This window comes from Canis aureus, chromosome 20 (genome assembly GCF_053574225.1).
Source record: "Canis aureus isolate CA01 chromosome 20, VMU_Caureus_v.1.0, whole genome shotgun sequence".
NCBI classification, from domain to species: domain Eukaryota; kingdom Metazoa; phylum Chordata; class Mammalia; order Carnivora; family Canidae; genus Canis; species Canis aureus.
Genome location: NC_135630.1, coordinates 29,035,773 through 29,057,386, shown reverse-complemented (window position 1 = coordinate 29,057,386; position 21,614 = coordinate 29,035,773). Strand labels below are relative to the sequence as shown.

The 21,614-nt window shown below is 37.1% G+C and overlaps 1 protein-coding gene across 3 annotated transcripts in view; it reads left to right on the top strand.

Moving 5' to 3' along the window:
* The window catches only part of UGGT1 (UDP-glucose glycoprotein glucosyltransferase 1), a 122,998-nt gene that overhangs the window by 95,834 nt on the left and 5,550 nt on the right, over positions 1 to 21,614 (top strand). For 2 of the 3 annotated variants that reach the window (XM_077861219.1, XM_077861218.1), the window contains 11 exons: positions 3,022 to 3,180; positions 3,780 to 3,865; positions 5,628 to 5,712; positions 7,156 to 7,244; positions 8,010 to 8,114; positions 9,287 to 9,371; positions 10,498 to 10,680; positions 12,443 to 12,603; positions 13,618 to 13,732; positions 19,884 to 20,000; positions 20,481 to 20,649. In XM_077861219.1, the coding sequence (XP_077717345.1) occupies positions 3,022 to 3,180; positions 3,780 to 3,865; positions 5,628 to 5,712; positions 7,156 to 7,244; positions 8,010 to 8,114; positions 9,287 to 9,371; positions 10,498 to 10,680; positions 12,443 to 12,603; positions 13,618 to 13,732; positions 19,884 to 20,000; positions 20,481 to 20,649 (1,354 nt within the window). Of the gene's footprint in view, positions 1 to 3,021; positions 3,181 to 3,779; positions 3,866 to 5,627; positions 5,713 to 7,155; positions 7,245 to 8,009; positions 8,115 to 9,286; positions 9,372 to 10,497; positions 10,681 to 12,442; positions 12,604 to 13,617; positions 13,733 to 19,883; positions 20,001 to 20,480; positions 20,650 to 21,614 lie in introns of those variants that run through there. The other variant, XR_013358971.1, reaches the window with a different exon arrangement.

Below are 21,614 nucleotides of genomic sequence, written 5' to 3'. Positions count from 1 at the left end.
AGGGAGAAGTAGACTCCATGCAGGAAGCATGATATGGTACTCAATCCCGGGACTCCGGGATCATGCCCTGACCCAAAGGCAGATGCTCAGTCGCTGAGCCAACCAGGTGTCCCTGTTTTTTTTTGTTGTTACCTGTGCTTTTGGTTGTATACCTGAGAAATCAGTGTTTAATCATAGGTCACGAAGATTTACTCCTAGAAGACTTTCAAAGTTTTAAACTCTTCCAATTAGGTCTTTTATTCATTTTGAGTTTTTTGTATTTGGTATGAGGTATTATTACACCTTTCTTTGCATGTGAATATCCGTTTGTCACAGTACTATTTGTTGAAAATACTATTCTTTCCCCATTGAATGATCTTGGTACTACCTTTGTCAAAGATCTGTTAAACCTACATGAATTTAATTCTAGACTCTCAGATCTATTCTCTTTTTTTAATTTTTTTTTTTTTTAGTTTTTATTTATTTATGATAGTCACAGAGAGAGAGAGAGGCAGAGACACAGGCAGAGGGAGAAGCAGGCTCCATGCACTGGGAGCCCGATGTGAGATTCTATCCCGGGTCTCCAGGATCGCGCCCTGGGCCAAAGGCAGGCGCCAAACCGCTGCGCCACCCAGGGATCCCTAGATCTATTCTCTTGATCTGTGTCTGTCCTTAGACCACACTTGTCTTACTGTAGCTTTGTTGTGAGTTTTGAAACTGGTGAGTTTTCCAATTTTATTCTTATTTTTTTGGGATAGTTTTGGCTATTTTGGTTTCTTTGTATTTTGGAATCAGCTTATTAATAGCTGTAGGAAAGGCTGCTGAGATTTTGTTAGAGATTACATTAAATCCCTAGATCAGTTTGAAGAATATTGCCATCTTAACATTAAGTGTTCTGACCCATGAACATGGGATGCCTTTCCATTTATTTGAGTCTTTAATTTCTTTCAGAAATGTTTTATAGGTCTTAGTATACAAGCTTATAAAAGATCATGTCATCTGCAGATAGAGGTAGTTTTATTTCTTCAAACCAAATATCTTTTATTTAATTTTCTTACCTATTTGGGAAAATTTTAAATTACCAGTTAATTCCTTTATTATGGATTTGTTTAGATTTTCTATCTCAAGTCAGTTTCTGGAGTTTGTGTCTCAGGAATTTATCCATTTTATCTAGATTATAATTGGTCTGTAGTTATAGCATTTTTCTACAGTCTTTTAAATTTAAGCTTAATAGTGATGTATCTTTTTCCCTTGCTGATTTCAGTGAGTTGGCTCTTCTCTCTTTTTTTTGTGGTCACTCCAATTAAAAGTTTGTCAGTTTGTTGATATTTTTGAAGAACCAGCTTTTGGCTTCATTGATCTTTTTTTCTTTGTTTTTCTGTTCTTTATTTCATTTATGTTCATATAACTATTTTGAGTGTCTAAGGTAAGTGGTCCTTTCCCTCAGTCCACTTTCAAAGATCGAGAGTTCACAAGTGTAGTTTCACTGATGTCTCTTTACAGCCCTCACTCTCTGTACCTGGCTCAGAGTGTATTAACAAAAGAATTAAAACACATGGTCTTTACTTACAAGGAGCTAATGGCATCTCAGAGCCTTCTTCCTTTTAAGATAACTGTCTCTGTGTCTGTCCTAAAGATCTCTTCCTAGAGTTGAAGCCTGTTTCCTGGCTCCTCTTCTTAGGAATTGGGAGATCAGGAACTTGAAGATAGTTATTAAAGGACTCCTCAGCCTTCTTTTCATTAGGGTAAAGAAGAATCCCACAGGTGCTAATAAGTGAGGGGAGAGTGTGTGTACACACTTGCCTTATTTCCCACCTCAAACCTGTCTACCATATTTGTAACAAATGGGAAATACAGTCTTTGCCCTTGAAGAACCAACTTTTGGCGAGGAGATTGTACAATGGCCACAGAAAGCACTAAAGAGCAGTGCAAGAAGGCACAGAACAGATGCAGAGCAGCTCTCTTCCATATCCTTAGAGTTTTTGCTGCTATTTCCTGGGCTTTCTCTGTATCTGCTGAAAACAGAGCATGGGACTTGGTGAGCTTGTGGAGGTTTACCCCTTAGCTTTCATTATTATGCTTTTGGAATTTAGTGTTGCAGTAACACATTAAGCTCCAAATGGTGCATTATTAGCATTAGGTAGAATTACAGAGCCAAGCGTGAAGTAGCCTGGGATAAAAACCCTTTAATTAACAAAAGCCAAGCTGCCCCAAGACCTTGCAATTATATTGTATTTTCTGCAAGGAATCAGTAATAATTTAGGCAATTGATGTAGAATATGAATGGTTTTATGTCATGGAGCTATGATACATTTTAGATATTTGCATTTAGAACAGCATTAGTATTTTCAGCTATATCCTGTAGGCCAAGATGAATTTACAGTTTTCTCTGCTGTTCTCATTGTTATCTTCCTTATTCTTTAGCTTTTAGATCTATTTGTTCTTTTGACAGTGTATTTTACGTACTTTTCCCCATACTACTTCCTAGATGATAATGTGATCTTTTCATCTGTACAGAACCTCCTTATTGTATTCTTTTTTTCCTGATTCTTTTCCCAACCCATCTGAGTTTTGAGAATTGTATATGGTTGTTAACCACCAGCATAATCAAGATACAGAGCATTTCCATCACCCCAGAAAGTTCTCTTGTGCCCCTTTACAGGCATTCCCCTCCCCTTTCTGTCACTATAGTTTTGCTTTTCCTTAAATTTCTTAGAAATATGGCCATACAGCATATAGGCTTTTATGTCTGGCTTTGTTCACTTTGCACAATGTGTTTGAAATCCCATGTTATTACATGTCTCAACAGTTTGTTTCTTTTTAAGATTTTATTTATTTATTCATGAGAGACACATGAGAGAGAGGCAGAGGGAGAAGCAGGCTCCCTGTGGGGAGCCCAGTGCGAGACTCAATCCCAGGACCCTGGGATCATGACCTGAGCCAAAGGCAGATGCTCAACCACTGAGCTACCCATGTGCCCATAACAGTTTGGGTTTTTTTATTGGTGAGTAATTTTCAAGTGATTTAATTCTGCTGTTGCAGGTGGATAGTGTGGTGGCTGCTGAGTATGAGCTGGAGTACCTCTTACTAGAAGGTCACTGCTACGACATCACCACAGGCCAGCCCCCACGAGGACTGCAGTTTACATTAGGAACTTCAGCCAACCCAGTCATTGTGGATACCATTGTTATGGCCAATCTGGTAAATAAGCAGTACATCACGTGGTGGTATTGAGTCATATTAATTTGGACACTACGATTTATGATGAAGGAGTTTGTAATGTGAACATGAGGGAGATTAAAATCCATGTTCGACTGAATTTGGTCAATATAAAAATTATAAGTTAACCTTGTAGGTCAGAATTACATGTCAGCCTAAAAAAAAATGCTAGAATATTCTTAATATTCTTTTCTAAGTAAAGTGGCCCCTGCAAATAAATTGCTTATGAGCTTGTAGGTCAGAATTACATGTCAGCCTAAAAAAAATGCTAGAATATTCTTAATATTCTTTTCTAAGTAAACTGGCCCCTGCAAATAAATTGCTTATGAGCTGACAGTGTTTTTCTTGGCTTTGAAGGTTTGTAGCTTATTCACACATGACACATTGATCCTTCACTCACAGATCAAGAACCCCCTTCTTGGCTTCACTGGCCTGTATTTTGCTAGTGTTTCTAATGTGTAGGGTTTTGTTTGTTTGTGTGTTGTTTTTTTAAAGAATTGCACCGAAATTATAACTATCCCTCGAAAACAGTATTTTGATATTTCAAAGAGAACTAAAATTTGTCTTTCTTCTTGCTGTAGGGCTACTTTCAGTTAAAAGCCAACCCGGGTGCTTGGATTCTCAGACTAAGGAAGGGTCGTTCTGAAGATATTTATAGAATCTACAGGTAGGATTAAGTGATGTAAGTGCTGTTTTTCCAGAACACTTTGTAAAGAATCAGCTTGAATTGAGTACTACACTGACAGCTAGGGAATAAGGATTTAATTTATGTATGATGAAACAGTGCTATTCTAGAAAATTGAGTATAGAAGAACTGTCAGGGTATGATAGGGCAATAACTGGTGTTAAATACTAGGAAGTATAGTCAAATTTCACTCTTTAGTCTTTCCTTTGTGCTAATAGCATCTTTGAATCAGATCATTTTCTCACTGCAATGAAAACCATAGGCAGATGAAATATCGAGTCATTTCAAGAAAGGAAAGAAAAAATGAATAACAGATTTTTCTACCTAGACAGTGTATTTCTGGACCCTGGGTGAATTGCAGATACACAGTAAGTATAAGCTTTGGCCATGAAATCTGTAGTACTGGCACTGGCTTTCCCAGGCTGTGGGAGTATGGAAGTATGTCAGAGCATTTCGTTGGTTAAGGGTTTTTGCCTTGAGATTTGCTCTGACTGCCTATTAGTTTAAAAAAATTATACTGCCTTTTAAAAGGTATAATCTAAATTCTGCTTAACACAATTTAATTTTAAGCTATGTGAAGAGAGGTCATGTCTATTTTTAGGAAGTGATTCCCATTACAGTGTATTTAAAATATTCTCTTGTGTCATCTTACTTCTATAGGATCTTTAGAGCAGTGTGGATTTTTGAACCTGTATTATAATAACAGATTCATTGTAAATACCAGGTTTTCTTCCAAATAATGTTTTCCAAATATTGTTTTGTAGAATTTAATCCCATCATTAGAAGTTTTACTTGTTCTTCTTCTAAACTTTGTCCCTTTGTTTTCCTGGCTACTCTTTGCCTTCCCTAGCAGTGGGGAGTCCTCCTTTCTTCCTACTGTCTAGGGCTCTCTTTATCTTGGATATTCTCAGACTCTGGAGTATTTAATGTTCCCCCATTAGGAGTATTTCATGTTCCCCCATTAGAAACTTACCTTGCCTGAGAACTCTGCTCTCTGCTGGATTACAGTGAATGAATACAGTGAGTTCATATTTTGTTGTGGCTTTCTGCACTTAACACCTTGAAAATTGGTGCTTGGAAATTTTAGGCATTGCAGTTGATTGGGGATATCTTGTTTTTAATTATAAATATTTCTTCCTCTGCCGAAGCTCTGCCTGCAAATAGAGCTTATTATAGTTCTTTCTCCAGAACATGGGCACCAGATTGAGTACAGGGCCTACAGTTGGCTGGTTGTGTGCCTCTAGGCAAAAGGATAGAGTAGATAGATGCCTGTACAGAACTCTGAAGTAGAGTCATGCTTTATTTGTCCATGAAGGAGTAGAGTAATATGTTTCTAGTGATGGTTAAGAGTGGCTCATGCCCCTGGGCACTCCTTTATTGCTGGTACTGAGCTTGGCTCAGACTTTGTGAATATAGGCCTTGATTAAGTGCTCATCATGAGCTTGCCAGCACTGGCAGCTTTTCACTCTGTGAAAGGTAATTTAAAGAGGAGACTCAAGAAGGAGGTTTGGGTTGTGACTGATTAGAATGCTCAATGTTTGAAGGATAGAGATTCTGACAAAGTGCTTCTGTGTAGCTTGAAGGGGCTTCCTACAGGTTGTGAGGAAATAATTTGTTCTGGAAAACTCCTTTATGATAAAGATGATGGACAAATATGGCAGATTGATGTCAGACCACTTACTGCATTTTGAGAATTGTAATTTGTAATGTCTGTCTTACTCTTTCCCTTTCTTTTCTTTCTAAGCCATGATGGCACAGATTCTCCTCCTGATGCTGATGAAGTTGTTGTTGTCCTCAACAACTTCAAGAGCAAAATTATTAAAGTGAAGGTGAGTTTGGTAATGCTAAGGCAGCCACTCTTTTATAGTGGGTAAAGGTGGCGATATTCTGGCATTCAATAGCTCTTACCTAGAAATAGATGGATGTGTTAACTGATAATGCTATCACCATGGTCATCGTTTTACAATATATATGCATATCAAATCATCACATTGTACACCTTCAATTTATATAATATTGTTTGTCAATTTTATGCCAGTAAAGCTGATGGGGGAAAAATCCAGCTTAAAACTTTAATTCACCTTTGGAGTTTTATAGTGTTTATAGGAATGCCTTTTTTTTTTTTTTTTTTTTCCCTGAGAGAGAGCATATGCAGGGTAGGGTGGTGGGGATGGGGAGAGGGAGAGAGAGAGAGAGAATCCTAAGTAGGCCCCATGCCCAGTGTGGAGACCAATGTGAGGCTCAATCTCACAATCCTGAGATCATGATCTGAGCCAAAATCAAGAGTCAGACACTTAGCCAGCTGAGCCACCCAGGTGCTCCAGAATACTTCTTTAAATGTAAAATGTCTTGGGCAGCCCCGGTGATGCAGCGGTTTAGCGCCGCCTGCAGCCCGGGGTTTGATCCTGGAGACCCAGGATCGAGTCCCACATCGGGCTCCCTGCATGGAGCCTGCTTCTCCCTCTGCCTGTGTCTCTGCCTCTCTCTTTGCTCTCTCTGAATGAATAAATAAATAAATCTTTTAAAAAAAAAAAAAATAAAAAAAAAAAATGTAAAATGTCTTTTGTAAATATACATTTGTGGCTTTCTTCAACTGAGAGATGGCACCTTTTGGGAAATCTCAGTGAGAAATATCAGTCTCATTTTACATAAAGTGTTTTCCTAGATATGATTTTGCTTACATAGCCATAGTTCACATTATTGTTCATGACTGTTCTCAAAAAATTGAGAAGAAAATTTCAATGACAGTAATAAGTGGTAGCCCTCTTTCATTTCTTTTCACTTAGAATTTTGAAGTTCTTAGTGCCTTAAATTCAAGTAAAAGGTATTATGGAATAAATAATCATTATACACAGTAAAATGTAAGGCAGACCATACACGGTGGAGCAGAAAACTGGTCTCTGCTGGTGATAAGATTGAACCTGTCTTTATCCTGGTAAATCCTGAAAACAGGATTTGTTTGTGACATGAAGTGACTTCTTCCTGACCATGCTAATGCCAACTGCACTCTTCCTCTGCAGCCAGCTGTCAGCTTGGTGAATGAGGCTTCTAATTTTGCTCAGATTCTGTTTCCTACACAGTAGAATTTGAGGTTCTGTGACCATTTTTCAGAGTAAAAACAAATTAAAAGAGGTTGCTGTCTCGTCACCTGAGGCTTTGGTATGATATGTTGAAGATGGTTCTGTTGAATTCATCTGTACTCCAGGTGGGTTGTCTGCTTGTGGGAGAATTCATTCCCTATTGTTGATGGCACTCCTCGCATATGGTTGCAGGTTCAGAAAAAGGCAGACATGGTGAATGAAGACTTGCTGAGTGATGGAACTATTGAGAATGAATCTGGATTTTGGGACTCCTTCAAATGGTAAATTGGCATCATTTAATGAAGTAAGATAAAGTAAGATTTTTTAAGGAAAGACTGAGATATGACACCATCCCTCCCTTCTTTTGAGTATAAGATCCCATCTGAGAAGAAATGTGTGGGAAATATCAGAAAGGGAGACAACATAAAGACTCCTAACTCTGGGAAACGAACCAGGGGTGGTGGAAGGGGAGGAGGGCGGGGGGTGGGGGTGAACGGGTGACGGGCACTGGGGGGGGCACTTGATGGGATGAGCACTGGGTGTTATTCTGTATGTTGGTAAATTGAACACCAATAAAAAAAAAAAATTATTATTAAAAAAAAAAAAAGAATCCCATCTGGGCCTTTCAGCGTCTACACTCTGCCACCAAATCTTCTGCTTCTCTTTAGAGTAGATGTGTGTTTTCCACTGACAAAGTGAAGGAGGCTAATGTCCCCTTGTGGGGAAGTTACTTCCTCCTGCCTCTCGTTGCGTTGTGCCTGTCCTTCCATTGAGCAGATCACATTCTGTGGAATCGCCTGTGTTCAGTCTGTCCCTGAAGCTACGTGGTAGCCTGCAGGCAGCATCCATCTCTTTACCCTGTGGTGGCTTCGTTGCCTTATGCCCTCTCCGGGTGCCAGCAGATGCTTCACTGGCTCCTCCTGCACCCCCACCCCCCCAGGGAAGGAACTGGAATGGAAAACACCATCTCTGTAGCTCTTCTCTTAAAGGGCTATGTTTCTGTACTAGCATTTCAAGTGTTCTTGTTTTTACCTTTATTATTATAGGGGCTTTACAGGAGGACAGAAGACTGAGGAAGTGAAACAAGATAAAGATGACATAATTAATATTTTCTCTGTGGCATCTGGTCATCTCTATGAGAGATTTCTTCGGTTAGTCATGTTGATTATTTCAGTATATACCAATGAGTTTGTCACAATATTCTTATTTAGAGAATGTTTTATGGGATTCTGTCTGTTAACGTTTCTGTGTATCTGAAGCACTCTGAAGATTGTGAATATATCATTGTATTGTTTTGATCTGGTAGTCTCATAAAGTCTGGCTGTATCATAAATGCATCTTTGTGGATATTACAAGACTATAAACGTTTAATACCACTATGCACACATTATAAATAATTGGCCCCCAAGCATTGCTTAAGCCAGAAATTAGGAGGTTAACACAGAGAGTAGAAGTAGAATAGGGCCTCCAAAGATGCAGAACACCTTTGTTTTATAGACCTATTCAGAGGGTAAAGGGAGGCCTGAGGTCACCCAGCTAGAGCCACAGGGAAGTCACAGCCTTGGGCTGGTTGATGCAGTGGTGGCCAGGAGAAGGCTTGGCTGTGAATATGCTCCTTTACTTGAGGGAGTTTCCTAATGCTAGGGTTCACTTTACTTTTAACTTTCTGTGACAAATCTACTATGGAAAAGAATTAAACTATCATGTTAATCAGATTCAGCCCTCCTATTTCCAAGAAATAACTGACCTAAAATAGTTATGTCAAGTGTTAGTAATAATTTAATTAAGTTCCTTGACTCAGTTTGTTTTTGTCTGTTTTCAAAGTAGGAAATCATGACGCTGTTGCCATTTGCCCAGCCACACAGAGCTGCTGCCATTTGCCACCCCCGTCCTCTCCCTGTTCTCTTTCCTGGCGGGGTCTCTAATAGAGGCTGTGGGGGGCATGCAGCCACACAGAGCTGCTGTGACCTTACAGGTTTTCTTTTCAGAGTCCTGTAGTGAGTTTACCACAAACTTTGTTACTTATTTGTACCATAATTAAGACAGCAGTTCATGAAGCAAGTATATTTAAAGAATGTAACATGATTAAAACATTTGTCTTTATCAGATATATTTTTATGGGTGAGAAATACTCTTTCTTTTCCATCCATTGATAACCTTATAATAGCTGCAGTTTTCCATTTTCCATTAGTAAAGGTCTCTCTTTGCCATCAGTCTGCTCTGCCATGGAGAACACTTAATGGTTTCATGATTAACTCTACTTGATTTTGTTGACATTAAAAAGCATTGAAAGGTTATTATTACATTTGCTTTTGTTTGACAGTATAATGATGCTATCAGTACTGAAGAATACTAAGACTCCTGTGAAATTCTGGTTCTTGAAGAATTATTTGTCTCCCACATTTAAGGTTTGTTTCTCAGGGGGAAGGAGAAGATTCTTGTTAAGGAGATATGAATGGAATAATATACTTTTTACTGCTTCTATGTTATTTGTATGATTAAAAAATTTTCCTTTTGATTAGGTTTCCTTAATTCAGTTGCATATATTTTTAAAATTATTTATCTTAAGTGATCTCTACATCTAAAGTGGGGCTCGAACTGGTGATCCTAAGGTCAAGAGTCACACACACTTCCGACTAAGCCAGTCAGGCACCCCCAGTTGCATATTTCTGTGTTCATTGCAGACTGGATTATTTTGGAGGAATAGTTGTTATGATACCAAGCACAAAATTCTGACCTTTTTGAAGCTTGGATAACATTGGAGGAGAATCTTTTGTGTTGATGAAATAACATTCTCTTCCTCTGAGCACATACATTATAAAGCACAATTAAGAAAGCATAGTGCTGGTTTCCAGTGAGGAGGATGATTCATTCTATCATGAGCAATTAACTACCCAGTGGTCTCTGGAAGTAATGTTCCCTATGTGCAAAATGAAAACAAGACTTTGAAAAGTTTTCTGCTTTATTTATATTAGTTAGTATTTGTTATCTAAATTGATTTATATATATCTTTTGGTTGTTATTGTTCTATAGAATTTGCTGAACAACTTTTAATGTATTCAGCAGTATCTTTCCTAGATAGGCAATTCACTTCTGATCCTCTGAAGGTACTTACATTTAGGATCTGAAAGACTTAACATAAATTTGTTCAGAATATTTGGATTGGCCATGTTATTTCCTGGGTTAGGCATAGGTATGAGAAAGGCTTTAAATCAATCCCAAACAATGTTTTACTGAAATCATGTTTTGACAGTTTTTTCCCATAAAACACACATATAAACACAAAAGCCCTTCATTGAAAGATTTGTCATTTCATGTGGTAATCAGAAGTCATAAAGAAATGGGGGTTTGGCACATTATTCTGTATTCTTTTATGTAGTCGTAGGTAAGTCAGGGTCAGATTTCTGTATTAGACTGCTCTTATGGTAAATGTGTTTTACTTGTACCATAATCATGATGACTGATTTACATTATACAGTTGATTTTCTTCATCAAAATAAATGGTGGTTTGTTGTTTCCTATGTCCAAAAATAGGAGTTCATACCTTATATGGCAAATGAATACAATTTCCAATATGAACTTGTTCAGTACAAATGGCCCCGGTGGCTTCATCAACAGACTGAGAAACAGCGCATCATCTGGGGTTATAAGATCCTCTTCCTGGATGTGCTCTTCCCACTAGTTGTTGACAAATTCCTGTTTGTGGATGCTGATCAGGTAAGCTCTCTTACAAGCCAGATTTAAACAGTTTGCATTAAGGGCATTAGACTTCCTTTTCATTTTTTAAATGATTTTTTCTTTGTTTAAGATTTTATTTATTTACAAGAGACACAGAAAGAGAGAGGCAGAGACACAGGCAGAGGGAGAGGCAGGCTCCCTCTGGGGAGCCTGATGTGGGACTTGATCCCAGGACCCCAGGACCACGACCTGAGCCAAAGGCAGAGGCTCAACCCCTGAGCCACGCAGGTGCCCGTTTTTCTAGTTACAGAAAAATACATGCTTATGATACATTATTTTAGGATATATGGAAAGTGACACCCAAATGTGATCACCTTTAAAGTTTGCATTTGATCTATCTCCTTTTCATCTTTTTTTTAATGCCTCTTTTGCACAGTTGTGATTACATCATGTATGCAGTTTTGTTTCTTACTTTAACTAAAAACTAAACTAAAACTAAAAACTGGAAGATTGAGGTTTAACAGTGCTTGCAATTATCTCCAATTTTTTACCCAAAAGCTAGGAGTTGTTGACATGGTTAAGAGAGGGGAAGCTCTAGTTGATAGATGCTTGGCCTTGATAATTTGGAAGTCTTCAGCTATTCTTCCCCGTGTCAAGATTTGACCTAAAAGGAACACACTTTGGTTTTAAAACATACAAACTCAAAAAGTGTGATTATAGTTCTCCTTCACAGCCTTCCCCCTTACCCTGATCTGGCTGAAATCTGAGGTAATCATCTGAATGGGAGTGATATATAATATGTGTAAAAGCCATACGGCCAGAAACTTCATCTACCTCTTTGGAATTACTTGCCTCATCTGGCTCATAGTATCACAACTGGCTAGACCTGAAGCATGCTTTCTGGATTCTGATATAAGCACACTTACTCTTTATTGAGTACTTGATATGTGCCAGACATCTTTCCACATTTGTCCATAAATTGATTAATGTAATCCTGTGGGGTCTCCATTTTACAGATGAGGAAACTCAGTCATAGAGAGGCTAAGTAGTGTAAATTTGTTTTATTTCTGTCTTTTTGAATACTTAGAATACTGTGTGCCAGGCACCAGACAAAATATCTTACATGTTAGTGATGGCAGTCAGCTAATCAGTATAAGAATCTGGGTTTAGACTGAGTCTACCCATAGACCCTGTGCTATTAACCTCAGAGCTACCCTCTGTAATGTCTCAGTGAGGTAGTCTGTATTTTTTTTTTTTAAAGATTTTATTTATTTATTCATGAGAGACACAGGGAGAGAGAGGCAGAGACACAGGCAGAGGGAGAAGCAGGCTCCATGCAGGGAGCCCGATGCAGGACTCGATCCCGGGACTCCAGGATCACACCCTGGGCCAAAGGCAGGCGCTAAACCGCTGAGCCACCCAGGGATCCCGGTAGTCTGTATTTTAAAGAAACTGCTGTCTTTATGGCTGTTTAACAAATGACTTGTGAGGCATCTACATGTCTCAGTTTGTTAAGTGTCTGACTCTTGATTTTGGCTCAGGTAATGCTCTCATGGTCCTGAGATGGAGCCCTGTGTTGGTCTCTGTGCTGGGTGGGAAGCCTGTTGAAGAGTCTCTCTCTTCCTTTCCCTCGCCCTTTGTATCTCTCTCTCTTGCTTTCTCTGTTTCTCTCTCTCCCTTTGCCCTTTACCCTTACCCCTTTTCTCTCTCTTACCTTCTCCCTCTCCTTTTCTTCCTCTAAAACACTCAAAACAAAACAAAACAAAACAACCCAAATGACTTGGGATCTTCTTTTCTCCAGATTGTACGAACAGATCTGAAAGAGTTAAGAGATTTCAACTTGGATGGTGCTCCTTATGGCTATACTCCCTTCTGTGATAGCCGGAAAGAAATGGATGGCTACAGGTTCTGGAAATCAGGGTACTGGGCCAGTCATTTGGCTGGGCGAAAGTATCATATCAGGTATTGAAAAAGCTATATTCCTAAAGCTATTTGATTTTCTTTTCTTAAAAAATTTATTTTGCATATTAGAAATTGTGAGTAGGTAATAAATTAATATGGTTCAGAAATAAAAATTATAAAAAATATGTCATGAAAAAGAATCTTCCCAGTCCTGTCTTCTAGTCAGTTCCCACTTCTATAACAGATAACCTCTTCTATTAATTTATATATATCCTCCCAGAACTTAGTTCTTACATAAACAACTAGACTTCTTTTTTACACAAAATAATACCATCATATTTACAGTTTTGTGCCTTGTTTTAATATCTCTATTAAATCTTATGTCAGTGAGTTGAGAGAGACCTTCCTTTACATCTACATATTATTCCAGTAGATAGATGTTTTTTTATGATCTTTTGCTGTGACATATGTTGTTGCAGTGAATAATTAGGTACATCACTTAGTATATTTCAGACATATCTGTAGGACAGAATCCTAGAAGTAGAACTGCTAGAACGGACTGTGTAATGTTACATTATCTGCTCTGGGCTGGATGTGGTTTGGAAGATCTGGAAGGTCAGGGGATGTGTAGGTAGTAGCATTTACAGAGATATTTATCTCTGAGGTTTGGTGATTTATCCTTAGTTATGTTCTTGGTCCAGAAGATCCATAACACTGTGGGGATTTTTTCCTGCAACATTTAAGACATCAGGGTATCTTTGATGATTAGCTTTTATTACTTTATTTGCTGACATTTCATAGAAGTTGTCTTTTGTCAGAGATTTAAGGCAGCTAAGTAAGGAAGATAGTTGAATAAGGAGGAGTGACAAAGTGAGCTTGTGATGGCAGAATATGGATTTTGCAATAATTTCCTGAGCATCTTTGAAGAGGCACGTACTGACCCTGAGCTGTACCATGAGGCCATAGTTCACTTTTCAAAGAGAGGCCAGGATGTTTACCTGGTGACTGTTATTTAGTGAGGTTACTTTTGGTGCCACAATCCATGGTTATAACAAGTAGTTCTTCTCTATCCAGTGCACTGTATGTCGTGGATCTGAAGAAGTTTAGGAAAATAGCTGCTGGTGACAGACTCAGGGGACAGTACCAAGGTCTGAGTCAGGATCCTAACAGCCTCTCAAATCTTGATCAAGTAAGTGGCTATTTTTTTGGTTAACACTTTCAGTGATGGGTATGCAGTATTGTGTCAGGAATTATTTTCCTCTCTGTTCTCTCCTCTGTTAGGACAGTGTTTTGTTTCTTCGTGGAAAGGAATTGTGCAGTGTGTGCGTGTGTGACATTTTTATCTCTCCTGAAAAATGTCATAGTCATAGATGTCATAGATGTTGATTTGGAAGGGAGATAGAAGGATGATGCAGCCTCTTCAAACCATTACCATATTTTTTAATTTTGTACCCACGGTAATCTGATAAATTTGTTTCTCTGCCTGCTAGGAGCAATTTGTTTCTCTTTAGGAGCTATTTAGCAAGGATTCACTGTATCTAGTCTCACAATTTCAATTTCCCTTTTTTCTATGTCAAAAACCATGGGTTTTCTTAAGTTTAGCCAAATCAGTGTATTAGCTAAATATTTTTCAGAAGTGAGTTTATAGTTTGTTTTAAATACCTAGTTTCACATATTTTGTTTTGCATAAGTCTGCTTTAAACATGTTAAAGCCTTTATTGTGATATATAGCATCTATGAAAGAAAGCATACAAAACAAAAATATACCAATATGTACATATTCACATGCATTAATTTCTTTGTGGAAATGCCTATATGCCACCATCCAGTTCAAGAAATAGAACATTGCAAAACAAGAAAAAAAAAGAAAAAAGAAAAGAAAATAGAACATTGCTAGCATCCCAGCAGCCACCCTTCTTCTCTAACAAAGGTGTCCAGCATCCTGACTTTTGTGGTAATCACCTCAATGCTTTATTTCTAAATTACTGCTTTAACATGTATCCTTAAATACTATAGATTGGTTTTGAATGGTTTTTTCCTCCCTACCTCAGTATCTTAAAATATGTACTCTTCTGAGCTAATTTCTTTTGTTCAACATTATGTCTGTACAATCCATCCATTTTGTTGTGTGTAGTGGTACATTGCTTTGTTTATCCAACATTTGGGTTGTTTTCCATTTTTTGTCTTCCATGGATAATGCTGCTGTGATCATTCATGCAACTGTCTTGATGCACATGTACATTTCAGTTGTGTGTACAGCAACACATGGAATTACCAAGTCATCAGATTAGTGTATTTTTCTTTATTAGATGATCCTAAACAGTTTTCCAGAGTAGTTGTAATTTATGCTCCCACTAGCCATGTAAGAATTCCTATTGCTCATGTTTTGACCAGTATTTATTGTCAGTCTGTTAATTTGGTATATGTGAATCATTATCCTATGTGACTTTCATTTGGAGAGTTTTTTATGTTTATATTTAATATAATCATTAGTGAAGTAGAATTTACATCTGCCATTTAAATTTCCTTGTTACCTTTGCTATGTATTTTTGAGTTATTTTCTCAGTGGTTGTCTTGACTATCATTAACACCTTTAGCTTATGACAGTTTTTAAAGATTTTATTTATTTATTCATGATAGACACAGAGAGAGAGAGAGAGAGAGAGACGCAGAGACACAGGCAGAGGGAGAAGCAGGCTACATGCAGGGAGCCCGATGCAGGACTTGATCCTGGGTCTCCAGGATCACACCCCAGGCTGAAGGCGGTGCTAAACCGCTGGGCCACCGGGGCTGCCCACTTATGATAATTTAGTTTGAGTTACTAACTACTTAATTTCAGTAGTATTCAAAAACTTTGTTCCTAAATAGCTGTGTTCCCCTCCTCCCCATACTTTTATTATCATACAATTTGTATGTTTATACATCATATGCTCACCAACACAGATTTATAATTATTACTGTTTGGAATTGTTTTTAAACTGGGGGGGGGGGAGGAACTCTTCATAAGAAGTACATTGATATTATCTTTTATATTTACCTACATACCTTTACTGCTGCTTTTTATTTTTTCACGTGGATTTGAACTACTGTCTAGTGCCCTTCCGTTTCAGCCAGAAGACTCCCTATAATCTGTCTGATAGGATAGCCCTGGAGCTACAAACTCTTGAAGAATGTATAATTTTCTCCTTCATTGTTTTTTGATGAATAATTTTGCTAGATATAAAATTCTTGCCTGACAGGTTTTTTTTCCTCCCTTCTCATGTTTTTCTTTGAATCTATTGTTCCACAAATTCTTGGCCTCCGTATTTTGTGATGAGAAGTTAGCATTAATCTTGAGAATCCCTTACCTGACAAGTCACTATCTCTAGTCTTTTCTTTTGATGGTTTAATTATGATATAGCTAGGTTGGATCTCTTTTGAATTTATCCTGCTTGAAATTCATTGAGCTTGTGTAGATTAAGATTTTTCACCAAATTGGGAACATTCTGTTTCTTTAAGTATTATTTCTACCTCTTTCTCTCTCCTCTTGGGACTGCCATTGTGTGTGTTCATGTATTTATTTGATGGTTTTCCACAGTTCTCTGAGGCTCTGTTTAGTTTTCTTCATTCTTCTCTCTGCTTCTGGATAATCTCAAGACTGAATAATCTCAATTGATTTATCTTCAGTTGACTGATTATTTTTTATGCTGCTCAAATCTGTGGTTAAACCCATCTAGCGAATTTTAATTTAAATTATTGTGTTTTTCAACAGTGTATTTCCTGTTTGGTTCTTTTGTATAATTTGTATCTCTTTATTATCTAATTTTTGAAACATCATTCTCATATTTTCCTTTAGTTCTATTAGACATGGTTTCTTTTGTCCTGTTTGAACATATTTAAGATACCTGATAAAGTCCTTGTGTTCTAAATCCAATGTCTAGGCCACCAAAAGTATAGTTTCTATTGATTGTTTTTTACCCCTGTATATGGGTTTTATATATTTGGTATTTTGTAAGTCTCTTCATTTTTGTTGAAAACCGAACATTTCAAGTAATATAGTGTGGCAACTCTGGAAATCAGACTTTCCCCTTCCCCCAGAGTTTGTTGCTGCTTATTGTAGTAGTAGTTGTTTTTGGAGTTCTAAACCATTTCTGTGAAGACTGCATTTTTGGTTTGCTTGATTAGCTTAGTAGTCAGCTAAAATTGAACGGAGATTTCCTTAAGTGTTCAGAACCACTAAGATTTGCATTCTTTGCCATCAGTCTCTGGGTGTATGTTGGAACATGTGCTCAACAGTCTGCTTTTGTTTCTATTTGTTACTGGTGTCTAGAATTGCAGTTGATTTTTGTTCATTGTTGTATTCAGCTACCCTGCTAATCTTATATACTTTTGTCTTTTCTATATATATAAGTGTATCATCTACAGATAATGGCTGTTTTACTTTTTCTTTTCCAATCTTATGTTACAAAAACTTTTTTTTTTCTCGCTTTCACTATTTATTGGGACTTCTATAATGTTGAATAGAAATGTTGATAGTGGGCATTCTTGACTCAAAATGATGAAAGCATTCAGCATTTCACCACTAAGTATAATGTTTGTTGTAGATGTTTTATAGATACCCATTATTCACATTGAGGAAGTTCTTTTTAGTGTTGGTTTGCTACTTTAAAAAAAAATCTTTTGTGTTAAATTTTGTTTTTGACATCTGCGATATGCTTTTCTCTTTTATTATAAATAGAGTTAATTTTATACCTAAATATAATTTCTGAATTATATAATCAAACTTGATCATGATTTATAATTTTTTATATAGCCCTGGATTCTGGGGGTAAGTATTTATTTAAGAATTTTGCATTTATGTTTTTATGTGACATTGGCTTATAATATCTCTATCAGATTTTGGTATTGAGACTTAATGAAATGAGTTGGATTTTGTTTTTGTTTTTGTTTTCATTTACCTGTAATTGGTTTGTATAAGGTTGGCCTTATTTCTTTCTTAAATGCTTGGTCGAATTCACTAGTGAAGCCTCTAATTTCTTTGTGTTTAAATTATGATTCCAGTTTCTTTAATAGTTATGGGACTGTTGACATTTTCTGTTATTTCTTTTATCACTGTTTTTGTTAAGTGGTTTCTAAATTTCCTTAACATATTGTCATGAAATTGCTTTTACTATCCTTTCATTTTAAAAAACAATATAATTTATATATAGTGAAATGCTCAGATTTTAAGTGCACTGTGTAATTAATTTTCTGATGATACACATCAGAAAATGTATATCCAGAGCCAGAATGCTTCCGTTACTCCAGTTATCATTTTAAAGTCCATAGCATCTATACTAGTGTCTTCTCTTTCTCTTTTAAAAATTCCTGACGTTGTTTATTGTGCTTTTTTTTCCTTTATCACCTCGCCAAGAATTAAGCATCTTTTAATGTGTTCCATCCTATGTTTCTTTTCTATTTCACTGATTGTTCTTTATTGTTCTTACCTCTTTCTTTTATTTAATTTGATTTTTTTCCCTAATTTCTTGAGATAGGTGTTTAGTTCATAACTTTTAGTCTTTTCTAATATATACATTTGAAAGGATCAGATGCTACCTCAGCAAAACTTGGTTGCATTCCGCATGTTTTATAGGTAGTAGTTTACTTGACATTTGGTCATTTTAGAATTGCTTACATGGTTACTCTGCATTCTTTCCTGCATTTCTGGGCTTTCATATAGGATCATTTTCCTTCTGCCTAAAGAATATCATTTTATTTTCCTTAATGTAAGTTTACTAGTAACAATTTTTTTCTTTTTCTTTTTGTCTGTTAGTGTCTATTGTACTTGCATTATTAGGTATAATTCATGTAACATAAAATTTCCCATTTTAATCATTTTTAACTATACAGTTTAGTGGCATTAAGTACATTCACACTGTTACAGCTAACCATCTCCAGAGCTTTTTATCATCTCATCCTGAAACTCTGTAAACATTAAAGAATAACTCTCCCTTCTTTCCTTCCCCCAGCCCCTGGCAACCTCTATTCTATTTTGTATCTGTATGAATTTGCCTATTCTAGATACTTTCAGAATCATACAGTATTTTTCCTTTTTGTGCCTAGCTTATTTGCTTATTTCACTTTGTATACTATTTTCAAGTTTGTCTTTTTTCTTTCTCTTTCTTTCTTTCTTTCTTTCTTTCTTTCTTTCTTTCTTTCTTTCATTTATTTATTTATTTATTTTTTTTTTAATTTTTATTTATTTATGATAGTCACACAGAGAGAGAGAGAGAGTCAGAGACATAGGCAGAGGGAGAAGCAGGCTCCATGCAGGGAGCCCGACGTGGGATTCGATCCCAGGTCTCCAGGATCGCGCCCTGGGCCAAAGGCAGGCGCCAAACCGCTGCGCCACCCAGGGATCCCATCTTTCTTTCATTTATGAATGAATGAATGAATGAATGAAAGACAGAGAGAGAGAGAGAGAGAGAGTCAGATACACAAGCAGAGGGAGAAGCAGGCTCTATGTCTATGCAGGAAGCCTGATGTGGGACTCCATCCCGGGACTCCGGGATCATGCCGTGAGCCGAAGGCAGATGCTCAACTGTTGAGTCACCCAGGCGTCCCTATTTTCAAGTTTCATCCATGTCATAGCATCAGAATTTCCTTCTCGTTATGATGGAAGAATATTCCATTTTATATATTTTATATATATATATATATCCATCCCATATTTTGTATATCTGTTCATCTGTTGATGGATATTTGGCTTATTTTCAGCTTTTTGCTATTGTGAATAATGCTTTTGTAAACATTGGCATACAAGTATATGTTTGAGTCCCTGCTTCAATTCTTTTTTGTATATACCCAGAAGTGGAATTTCTGGATCATATTGGTTGTTTGTTACAAGACAATGGAACACTGAGAACAAAGCTTCAAGGCATATAGTTGACTCAAAAACATGTGAGCTTCGTCCACTTGGGATCAAGCCCCAGGTGACAAGGTGGATTCAGAGCTTCCTTTATGCAAAACTGTGAAGTATAAAACCACGCTCTATGCTTAGTTAACTTTCAAGAGGCAGTAGTACCTTTTCTTAGAATTGTCCTCATGGAGGGAAGTCTAGGTGCAGGTTATTTGTGAATTTTAAGCTAAAATTTTTCAGGTGCTTATCATAGGTAGTTTGAGTCCTCTAAACTTTGTGGTTTTAAAAAACATCACAAATATTTTAGCTTCTCTAAGGTTTTTAGTAGACCCTTTCAGTTCTAAAAATTTGTGATTGGTATGTGATATGTAATGAGCAACTATCATCACTAATTTGCTATTCATTGATTTAAATTTCTCCCAGAACTTTAGATTGTTGTTTTATTTTCTTTTTTACCAAACAGGATTTGCCCAATAACATGATCCATCAGGTGCCAATTAAATCACTCCCTCAAGAATGGCTTTGGTGTGAAACGTGGTGTGATGATGCCTCTAAGAAAAGGGCAAAAACGATAGATTTGGTAAGCTCTCTGTGGTTCTTTTCTGCGTCCTAGTCCAATGTGATTTACAACTAGATCATTATTAACACACAGAGAGAGTCTTACTTAGTGTTCTCTGTGGTTGTACAGTTGGGGGACTGCAGCTTGTCTTACAGTAACATACATAGATTTCTGCTGCTTGCAGCAGGCAGCCAAGTCCTCTAGTGTCTGATGGGGCTGTTTTCACTAAAATCAGCAAAGTTACTACTTTTCTTATGGATTATCTCTGTGCCTTGTGATTTTACTACAAGAATTTTCTTTTCCTGCTTTCCTGTCACTTCCCACAACTTTGTAGAAGCTTTATGTGACCATGTTGCTTCTGCTCATCTGTCATTTGATTCCTCAGTGTTATTCTTTTTTGTTCAGTTGGGATTTATAACCCAGGAACAGACATACCTTTGAATTCTGGATAATGTGCCCTGTCTTTACCTTGGTTGAAGTATACGATTTGGTTTTTCACAGTGTAATAATCCAATGACCAAAGAGCCCAAGCTGGAAGCAGCTGTTCGAATTGTCCCAGAGTGGCAGGACTACGACCAGGAGATCAAGCAGCTACAGACCCGTTTCCAGAGGGAGAAAGAGACAGGAGTGCTGGACAAGGAGAAGACAACACAAGAGTCACGCTGGGAAGGTAGGTCCAACCTTCAGCCCTAGAGAAGTACTTATTTACGTTCCTGATTTGTGTTTATTGCAAAAACAGAATAATGAATAAAAGGAATCTCAGCACTTCTGTCCTGACGTCAACCAGTATATATTTTTATTTTCCTTTTTTCAATTGGCCTTCTAAATGGTATGTATTACCATTGTAATACATCGATTGTATTAATACAATCACTGTCCTCTTTTCTTTGCCTATTTATTTATTTATTTATTTATTTATTTATTTATGTTTTTGAGAAAAGGTGCTTTTTTTGACTTGGTTTTGTTTTAAAAGATTTTATTTATTTATGAAAGATACAGAGAGAGAGAGGCAGAGACATACGCAGAGGCAGAAGCAGGCTCCCCATGGAGAACCTGTTGTGGAACTCAATCCTGGGGCCCAGGATCACACCCTGAGCCAAAGGCAGATGCACAACCACTGAGCCACCCGGGCATCTCAAGAAAAGGTGCTTTAATTGAGATTATTGTTAGGTAGGCCTATGAGTTTTGTGATACATAAGACAAGCAGGGAGTCTTCTGGTGTGTTGTTGGCCTGTTTAGGCATAAGGTTCTAGGTCCTTCCCTCTATCTGACAAGCCCAGTGTTATTTTGGGGATCTCTTGTCATATTCCTTGGCTTTTTATTAAATCTCTCCAGGCACTAGTAAATACATTTAGGATCAAGACAAAGTACATATTGATGTGAAAAAAAATATTCTTTCAAAGAAGCATATTAGGGTGGAGGATAGAGTGTTTTTATTTAATTTAGGCTAAGAATAGGGGGACTAAATGTTCATGTAATATTTTCCCTATGCTATATACATCTCAAATGGTATGCAGTTGACAAAAATCATTAGAATACAAAAGTGACCTTTTGTAAACTATTAATAAGCTGAGATCTGGATTTTAAACATTTATTCAGCTCAAAACTAATTCTAAAAGAGCAATTACAGAACAT